Raw genomic sequence first — 10,355 nt, forward strand, 5'->3', positions numbered from 1 at the left:
TGAATAAAAACCATATTTACAAACCAATTCTGAGAAGCTGAGAGCAGGAGCACGGGCCTGCGATCCCAGCATTTGTGAGGTAGAACTGGAGGACTGTGATTTCACAGTCATTCTTGACACATTGGGAAGTTCAAGGCCAGAATGAGCTATAGAGAGACCTTGACTCAAACAAGAAATCCTGACCTAGGAGCAATGGGGAAGGCAAGAGAGACAGGGGCTTCCTTGGGGGACCTTTTTGGTGCCCTGGCGGTATCACTCTGTCCTGGATTCTACCAGCAATTGACAGCAGAAACTCATTCACCTTTTATAATCCACAATGCAGGGTGCCACCTGTATTATGGTTTTGGAAATGAAGTTCCTCAAAAAGCTAATGTTCTGCAGGCTAGTTCCTCACTGTGGATGATTGGATGGGAGCTCTGTCTTCATCCATGAGCCAAGCCATTGATGTATTCGAAAATGGGTGGCAACAAATGGTAGCAGGAAAGGAAGTTGGAAAGAAGCAGGTCACAGGTTGGTTCTCTTCTGGGCAACCATTAGGTAAAGCAGCCAATTCTACCACAGGCTTCAAGACACCAGACTATCCTGCCTTACCTCTAAATAAACCAGTCAATTTTGGGCTGGATCTCTGAAAGTGTGAGCCAAAATAAATTCTTCCTTGTCTTCTCAGGACTCTGTCAGCATGACCGACAGAAGAGTGAAAACAGGACCCAAGATACAGAACATCCAGCTGAGGGTGACGGTCCTGCTCCCAACTGTTCTGGGGGTTGAGGCAGGAGAATCACCTGGGCTAAAGATTTCCAGGAAAGCCTGGGAACACTGGGAAAACCTGTCTCAAAACAAAACAAAAGAAACAAGAAAAACAAATCAACCTACTTTCTACCATCCACTAGATAAAGACATAGTACCAGCAGGACTGAGTTACTTACTCAGAGAAAGAAATGGGTAGGGACTCTAGGGTACTGTGGGAGACCCTCAGTGGCTGAAAGATGGAGGCCTGATTCTTGTCCTGTCTCTGACTTACTGAATGATTTTTTTTTTATTTATTTTTTTATTCTGAGACAGGGACTCCTGTAGTGCAATTGGCTTTGAACTCTATAATTGAGAGTGAGTCTGAGCCCCAGCTCATCCTGCCTCTATCTCTCAAACACTGGGGAAGCAGGCAGGCAGCATCACACCCAGTTAGTGCTGTGCCGAGGTGGGACCCAGAATTTCTGGCCTGCTAGATAAGCACTCTACCAGCTGAGCTGCATCTCCAGCCACCTGAATGCACTTTTGGGTTTGTTTCACTTTTTCACAGTATGGGGATCTGACCAAGGATGTCACACATGGTGGACAAGGGCTCCACTACTGAGGATATACCAGCAGGGCTCCCTGGGTGGATTTTTTAAAGCTATTTGCCTCTGCAGAATGGCGTAATAAAATAGATTTTAAAATGGGAAAGCACCAGCTAAAACCCACAGGTGGAAGTGTGGAGACAACCAGAAGACACACAAACACATACCTCCTCTGCCTTCTTCCTCCATCTTCTGCCTCCTCTCCTCTCAAAATTCCATTGGAAGTAGTTTATCTCACATACCAGTGGTGAGGAGTGGGGGCTCTCAGGACACTCCTGTGTCTCCTAACACCCACAACCTAAAACCTACTCTTTGACTTGGTCTCTATACTTAAACTACAAGCCAGACACAATCCCAGGACATGATAGAGCCTTTTATCAGGCCCAAAGACTAATCTTATCGCCTCCTCTGGCATCCTGCCAGGCCTGGCAGCCACAACCCTTGGAGAGGGCCCAGACTGGCATTCACTAGTTAGCCCTGTGGCTGTCACCTCACACCACAGCCAGACTCAGCCCCACCCCCACTTCCTTCACAAAAACATCTCCTGTAATACTTGTCCCACTGCCTTAAGCTCCAAAGGTCTGCCTGTCAGCTGGTCTCAGAAGGGGCCGGAGCCCCATGCTATAAAAATGCCAGGAGGCAAGTCTAACCACCAGGCAGGAATGGCAGATATCTGGGGTGCAGGGCCAGAAGCACAGGGGGGGGGAAAGTGCACTGGGCTTGAAATCGGGAATCTGCCCACCACTAACAGGCCATTCCTTGTCCTGAGACCCCAGTCTTTCATGGCTGTGGAAATAGGGGTCACCCTGCTGCCTCAGGAGGGAGCGAAATGAGGTAATCCTGGGATTGCATGCTGAGAAGTAGGCCAGCCACATACAAAAGCTTTGGGTTCATTGTCTATGGAAGGCGTATTATAGGCTGTCACTTGCCTCAAGGGCCGAGGTGGCCAGGACCACGCAGGAGGAAGGAAGGAGCTGGAAAGATGACCTTTCATGGGGAACTTCAGCAACTCGGGAAGGAAAGACCTCTCCATAAGCTACCTAATCTCCACGGTGCTCCTAAGCTCACTTGCCCAGGAACCAGGAGCCAGAGAGGCCAGAGCCAAGAGGTGACCACCCTCCTCCAGAACCTCTGTTTGAACCCTGGATAGAGACCATTTCCCCTGTGTGGGAAAGTGAAGCAGGTGGGTCATAGGTACAGAGCTACATCTGAGAATGTTGCACTTGGGCAAACAAACAGGGAGGAGAAAATATGCAGCTCGGTTGCTTGTGATGCAGGAAAGAAGTCCGGAAGCTCACCAGAGCTGGGAAGCCTGGCTGCCTCCGAGAAGGAGAGCAGGGTGACCCAAGGTGGTGGGGGGGAGGGCAAGATGTACTCAGCTCAACTCCCCTCGATGCCTCCCATACTTCTGACACTGAGCTGCATCAGGGCCCGACTGCACCTCCCCCCAACCCCAGGAGGCCAAGTGTGATTCCTCCAGCCGAATACATCTTCTTGACTCTCCCTCTGAGGTGGGCTGTCTGCTGGTTCTGTGGGGGTAAAAGCTTCCTGCTAAGTCTCCTCTCAAACACACTGCTGACCCTCTCTTGGAGGGACCCATTTCCCTCTCTCCTTCCCCCCCCCCCAGCACTTGCCTAGGCACAATGGTTACAATGGGACCTCAAAAAAGGCTTCCCAGATGCTGAAAACAATGGGAACCAAACACTGAATCACTGCAGAGGAAGACCGGGAGGGCTCGCAGCCTTCGGTCAAGTCAAATAAGCACGGGTCACAGGAGGAGGAGCTGGGGAGATTTGGAGCCGCCCATCCAAGTCTGAGGAGTGTCCCAGGCCTCCCCCTACCCTTGTGATATACCTGGTCCCAAACAACACTCATTCCCTGGATGAGCATGACCAGCTAGACCCACAGACACCCATGAACTGCCTAACTCATAACTCAGGGAGAGCAGGTCCCCAAGGCCAACCCCAAGATTGGGAGATCCATACTGGAGAGGAAGAGGAAGCCTCAGCAAGACTCCACCAAGCACCTGTACTTGTGCAAGGCAGGGGTTGGGGGAGGGAGGGATAAGCCAATGTTCCTATGGTGGTGTATTGTGACAAAGTCAATTCACTTCTCTGTACCAAGAACTACTCAGCCATGAAGTAAGATGACAGCAATGACAGCTCATAGGCTTGCTGTGAGATGAGGGAAGTCTTAGAAAGGATTTGGTGACTAACACATTAGAACAAGACAAAAAGAAGCCACCAATCCTGGGGCTAGGAGGCAGACAGGCTCTCTGATGGCCACCCATCAGGTCTCTAGTGTGTCATCACCTTTAGGAGGCTGGCTTTGACTATAGCAAACCCAGTGGCCCATCTGGCCCAAAACACAGCTTTTAACTAAAGTGCCTCCTCCCAATGCAGAGAGATGTCCATATCCCTCCCCTGAGCTCCTCCCCTCTGAAGACTACTCTCACCCTCTGTCATGTGCTCCAGGACGCCTACAGAGAAAACTACCTCTCCAGGCCTATAGGGAGCCCAGACAGCCCTGTCTGCTACCCATATCCATGCTCCCAACCCACAGAAACCCCTCGATGCAGACCCCGAATACCAGCTCTTTCTCTCTTATACTCTTCAGGTTGCCAGAGCTTACCAGAAGCCACAGAGAGCCACATCCTCCCTGACTACTGAGTAGCTTCTGGGCTCTCTTCTCCCTCTCCCCAGGGCAGTGCCCACACACTCTAGCCTTCCTCTAGCTCTGAGGCTGGAATTTCCAGAGTAAAGTCCCACTTCATAGGGGGTGAACCAAAGGTTGGGTGGGTGACCTGCTAGACCTCTTCCACAGAATCTTTCTGGAAGCCCTGCTCACTGCTGGCTGAGGAGACACTGGGCCTAACCCCATGCAAGGCCTCATCATCACAAATCAAGACCCTTCTCATCCATAGGGAAGCCAGTTCAAAAAACAACAAAGTAGTAGCCAGGCGAGGTGGCACACACCTTTAATCCCAGCACTTGGGAGGCAGAGGCAGGTGGATCTCCGTGAGTTTGAGGCCAGCCTGGTCTACAAAGCAAGTCCAGGACTGCCAAGTCTATACAGAGAAACCCTGTCTCAAAAACAAAATAGAAAAGACAAAACAAAACAAAACCAAAAAAAAAAAAAAGTGACCAGCTTTTCTGTACTAGGCTTCCCAGATCCAGTCTGAGAACACACTCTATAGGGAAAATAAAGTGAAATAAAGTGTGGGAGCTGATTTCCACAGAGCAACAGCCGCTCCCGTGATTGTGTTAGTCATCTGTCCTGAACAGGGTGGGAAGGGCAAGGAAACATCTGGAGAAAGCCAGACCAGCAGTTTAGCAGCAAGGAAAACGCCACAGCGCCAGGATGGCTGCAATAACAAGGGGAGGCCAGCTGCAGCCTGGACTACACAGTAAGTTCCAGGTCAGCCTCAAAACTGCAGTGACACTGTAGCATAGGAAAAAAGTTTAAAGTAAAACCAGGCCTCAATGTCAGCCAGGACAGGGGTTCTGCTGACTTGTACCTGGTCTCCCATAGTGGAGTGAGGAGGGGGCAGATGAGGTTGGCCATAGACTCCTGGTGACTGCCTGGTTCTGGCCCTGGGCTCAGGGCCAGGGGCAGATTCAAAGGAAAAGGGAAGCCACCATGCCAGGGAGAGGGAGTCACACTTCCTCCCCTGGCCTCCCAGAACCTCCCTGTCCCCACAATGCTACTCAAACAACCCTATCTAGGGGTAGGCCACTGGACCACAATCAAGACGTGAAGCGTGTTCATCCTAATGACACCTTCTCAGTGTGGCCATGTTCTTCCCCAACAGCCGCCAGGCTCCATTCCAGACCTGGAGTTCAAGCAGGAGCCTAAAACAAGGTGTGGGTGGGCCTTGGCTGCTTCTTGAAAACCAGGTCACACCTAGAAGCCAGTGAAAGAAGGTTACAGGGCTATAGGATGAAAAAAAGCCCCAGAGACCTCCCAACAGCCAAGCATAATGGCTCAACTCACGCCAGTCATCCTAGCTCTTAGGGTACAGGGGAAGGAGAATCAGAACTTAAAATAGCCATAACCAGCTAGGAAGAACCTCTACCCTCAGACCTCCATGCCCATGAGCTTCCCTGAGGCTGTCCTTAAAAAAAAAAAAAAAGTTTTTTTTAAAGATAAAACAATGGCACAGGCTAGGCAGGAACTGAAAAAGCCACTCAAGGAGTACCGTTAGCAGCCTGACCATGAGCACACACAGTTTTAGACTATGACGAGCGAAGACAACTGGTCCCGGCTGACAAACCCAAAGCCGTGGCTTTTCCAGCGAACCAGCCCAATCTATTTCTGTGCCATAGGCTTCAAGGCTGGGACCAGGGAGAAGGCAAATGGTCTGTACTGGGTTCTCCCTTTCACCTAGTACAGACCAACCAACACACTCAGGGGCCCAAAAGCTGGTCTCCCCACACACAAAGCTCAATGACAGACTCCTTAGCCTCTTATTCCAAAAGTCCTGCTGCCCAGGTTATTCAGGATCACTCCCATGTGGTACAAGTTACAACCACAGCAGTAAACCCACAGGAGTCCAAATGTCCCCATCTGACCCCACAGGTAACAAAGAGCAGTAAGCTGCCACTATCCCATCTAGGTCCTTGCCACCCTGGCTCCCCCCGGGAGTTCTGGAGAAAAAGGCTAGAAGGGAGAAGCACGTTAGAGTTGTCCCAGCCAAACCAACACTCATGTCATGGAGGGCGATGGTGCTCCAGAGGGGAAGTGGCTGTAACCATGTGTCATGTGTAGCATGTTTTTTTGTCTTGAGAGCTTCCTCTCTGAGGGCTGAAAATGCAGCTCAGCAAGAGTGTGTTTGCCTAGCACACACCAGCCACTGAATTACATCCCTGGTTGGGGTGTGGAGGCATGAATTTCCTCTTTGGATATTTCGAAAGTCTCCACATTGAACCTCTCACATTGATGAGTGTCTCACAGAGAAGTAACTTTCAGGGGTCTCTGGGATAGCTAGAGCCTCGGCACAGGAAGCGAAGTCCCATAGCAACTCCAACCCTACCCTCGTGAAAGCAGGCATCTTTATTACAACAAGGCTCAGAGATGGCATCTTACCCATCTACGTAGGCAATCTACCACTGTGATCCTTGCAAAGATGTGGTGAAATAGCTAAGGAACCAGCACTGTGCCAGCACACCTTCCTCCAGGGCATGGGCAATGCCAAGCAAGGCTGCCAGGGAGAGCTGCAGAGCCATTAGGTGACCTAAGCCTGGCTTGAGGGCCATGGATGCCTCCCAGGTGCAGCTCAAGTTCTTGAGCCTCCCGAGGGCTGCAGAGGCGGCTGGGAAGTCTGATACTCCTCCTGTCACCAGCCATGGTCATGAGGCTTTCCCAGACTTACAAGTTCTTGAGCGGTTCTAAGGCAGAGGATTTCTTCCAGGTGTGGACTGCCAGGTGGTATTGCTAACATGACCATCACTACTGTTCACCGACCCACCCCACATACATGCATGCATGTACAGATGTACACTCACAGCGCCTAGGAACTGCATTAGGTCTTCCTCTGCATTCTGATTTCATCACTCACATCAACCCTGGGAAGGTATGTTACCCTCTTTTTAAAGACTAGTAAACTGAGACACTCAAGGTATGAAGTAGCACATTTGAGAAAGGGATCTGCTCCATGCAATTCTCAGCCTCCTCTTAACCACAAGCCTGCCCTTCCCAAGTCAGATTCCCTAGGTGACAGGGGCTCACCAGCTGCTCCCTCCACTCCTGCCTCCTGGAGTTACCGTGAATACAGTACTTTTCCACCAGGACCAAACCTGAGGATGTCCCCCCTGATCTTCTCTGCCTCAGTGGCTCAGGCCAAGGTGGTCCAGGAAATGCTTCAGAGGTGGCCATTAGAGCATGAGGGATGTGGAACAGAAATGGCAGCCCCGGTTCTCTGTCAGTGACCAAGCATACTGTGAGGTCCAGTGACTAGAGGACCAGAGTGGGCTAACTGTGTGGACTTTCCTCTGCCCACGCTAAGTGTCCCACTTCCTGCCCTCTCCAATTCTATAAATAAGCCAGGTCAGAGCATCAGCAGCAAGGCAGCCAGGTAGGCGTGAAACAATGCCTGTGGAAAAGATGACTTCTGAAAGTAAATTAAGGCTCCCATTCAGATCAAGGGATAACGCGTTGGATTCTCCCGGGAGCTCTGTTCTGGGCTGAAAACAGGCCCACCTGGACTTGCAGGCTAGACCTGCTCCACCAAGAAAAATTCAAGGCCAAGAGGGAAGCAAGGGCATGAACTGAAAAGGAAAAAAAAAAAATCAAAGAAGCGTCTCCCTGAAAACTAGTTTTTTGTTATTGTTTTTTCCCTTGTTAGTCTACCCTCCCCCTAATACATATCCCACAAATAATAGCCTGGTTGGAACAGCTGAATGTCGAAGGGGTGACAGGAAGAGGTAATGGAAAGAAGTATGAGATCAGGAGAGAGCATTCCATCCCACACCCAGTACCCTGGTCTGCCTGGACCGGGAAGGAGGGAAAGGACACAAAAGGTGGAGGAAAATGAACAAAACAAGGACCTCATGACTCCACACCCAGCAACCAAACAGCAAGGGAAGGAGAGAAGCCACGGGAGGGGAGATGAAGTCAGGTCACAGCCCTGCCTGGAATGTACCCGGGTCTCTCCCAGCCCAGCCACAGTAGGCCAGCCAGGAAAGCCCTTCCTTATTCTTGTTTTATAGAGAAAAAAATCATCCAAGGTCAGACCCTTCTCTATTCAAATCCAGCTTTCCCCTCTTGTCTCCACCAGGCTCAAGGCTCATTCCTCTCCAGCAAACCTTCCTTGATTTATTCAAAAGCTGCAAACCTTTTCCAGCACCTCTCCTACGTAGGACACCACTCTGCACCCATTCTCTGGGACCCCACCCAGGAGGCTTAGAAATTAACTGCTCCAAAGAGCCACAGCAGGCGGTCAGCCCTGGGAACTGACTTCCAGATGGTCCCTGGCCCAAACAGGAAAAAGTGCTCAAAGTCTTAGGTCTTTGTTTGGTTGCTTTGGTTTGGTTTTCAAGACAGGGTTTGTCTGTGTAGTCCTGACTGGCCTGGAACTCGCCATGTAGCCCAGGCTAGCCTCAAACTCAGAAATCTACACTACACATCTCTGTCTCCCAAGTGCTAGCATTAAAGGTGTGTACCACCTGGGGAAAGCCAAACCCTGACAAAATAAATGATTAAAACCTCCTATCCTTACACTAAGGTTTTGTTGTCGCAGGCCTTTGAACCCAGCACTGGGAAGACAAAGACAGGAGGATCCGGCCTGGTCTACATAGCAAAGGCAGCCTGGTCTACATAGCAAGTTCCACAACAGCCAGAGCTACCTAGATCGACCCTGTCTCAAAACAATAAGAAACCCCACTATACTTTCTCGAGAAAATAATCTGGAGAACTGGCGAACATTATTATAAGCACGCCACTGTCTCACTGACCTAAGCGTTTCCTTCCTTCACTCTAAGGAGGCTGCCCAGTTCTCCAAGTCCTGGTACCCTGGGCACAGAGGCAAGGAGTATGTCTAGATGGTGAAGGGCATCCTTGAACATTCAAGAGGCCCGTGTGCCGTGTAACCCCCTGGGTTTGCTAGGGTGTCTCCCTTCAATCTTGCCCTGGAAGATGACACCTCACCTTGATGCCTCTACAAGGTGAGACAGCCTCTCCAGCTCTCCTACAGGCTGGGCGCCTCTTTGAAAGGAAGGCAGGCCCCGAGGCTCTGAAATTTCCCTTCTTGAATGCCCACACTCAGAATCCCACTCCGAACTTTACTTGGCTGTGTACTCCTAACGCTTGGTCACTGCGCCAACTCCATCAGGCCTCCCAGGCCCACCAGGCTGTTTGGAAGAAAGTCGGGGGGGACCCTCAAAATGAGAAACAACAACTAGGGTGTCGGTTTGTGTCCTTGAGCGCGAGGTCTGGGTCCCGACGTCCCACCAGTCTCGCCCGGCTAGGCCTTCCAACCGTTCTGTGCCCCTCCCAGAGCCCCAGGACTCACTGCGTGTGCTGGGCGCGGCCTGCGCGGAAGACCTCGTCTAGAGCCACGGTGGCCCGGCCCAGAAACTTGTCCACACCGATGAGTGAGCGGTGCATGGTGGTGAGCACCAGCTCGCAGGCGGCGTTGGGGCCCGAGGCCCAGGGCGCAGGGCCCGCATCTGCCTCCTGCGCCCGCAGCAGGCCATCCAGGGCGCCGGGCGGCAGCTCGAACGAACACTCTTCGCACCATTCCGGGCAGCCTTGCGTCTTCTCCACCACCGAGGTGCTGTACTTCTCTCGGCCCACCTGGATTACCGTGTACGCGTCGCTGGTGCTGCCGGCGCCTGAGCTCTTGCCCCTCAACCCACTGGCCCGCAGCACGGTCACCTGGACGTGCGTGGGCAGCCAGCGGGAGGACCCGGCCGCCGCTTCAGTGTCCCGCACCAGGGCCATGGCGAACCCCGGGATGGAGTGACAAACGTGGCAGCTGTGGGAAGCTGTCCGGAGCCGGCTCCCCGCGCTGTCCGAAGCACACCGATCGCCGCAGCAGCGGGCTGGCCTGGGCCGAGCGGGCCACCGCCTCCCCGCCGCCCCGCCTCCCGGGCGGCCGGCCGCCCCGCGACGTCACGCCCCGCCCAGGCCCAGTCTAGGCCACGCCCTCCTATTCCACCAGCCTAGGAGTTGAAGGAACCCAGGGAGGGGCGCGGCCTCCGCAAAGATGTGGGCGGAGCTTCCACTGACCCAGCCCCTCTGGCGGACCCTCAAGCAAGTGCTGCAGTACTAAAAGGTGACCCGTGCGGAAGGGGCGCGGCCTCGGCATGTATTGGGGGAGGGGGTTGGAAGTCGGCTACGCCTTATTCACGACAGCTTTCGCGTGTGCACGCTGCAGAGCTCCAAGAGAAGAAACGGAGAGGGCTGCTGGCAAAGGCTGCTAGCATCCTCTGCAGAGAGGTAGGCGTGGTTACCAGCGTAGCCCCGCCCCGTTTTGGCAGCGACCCCAAACCGGTGAGCCGGACCTTTGCACTACCTCCCGCT

At 52.7% G+C, this 10,355-nt stretch overlaps 1 protein-coding gene across 4 annotated transcripts in view; it reads right to left on the reverse strand.

The window, feature by feature from the left end:
• Rab11fip5 (RAB11 family interacting protein 5) overlaps nt 1-9,931 on the reverse strand; it is a 37,757-nt gene extending 27,826 nt beyond the window's left edge. For all 4 annotated transcript variants that reach the window (XM_021634527.2, XM_060383635.1, XM_021634526.2 and 1 more), the window contains exon 1: nt 9,343-9,931. In XM_021634527.2, coding sequence (XP_021490202.1) covers nt 9,343-9,773 — 431 coding nt within the window. In that variant the 5' untranslated portion in view covers nt 9,774-9,931. The remainder of the gene's footprint in view (nt 1-9,342) is intronic.
• Between the last annotated feature and the right edge of the window lie 424 nt (nt 9,932-10,355).

Source organism: Meriones unguiculatus, chromosome 5 (assembly GCF_030254825.1).
Source record: "Meriones unguiculatus strain TT.TT164.6M chromosome 5, Bangor_MerUng_6.1, whole genome shotgun sequence".
NCBI classification, from domain to species: Eukaryota; Metazoa; Chordata; class Mammalia; order Rodentia; family Muridae; genus Meriones; species Meriones unguiculatus.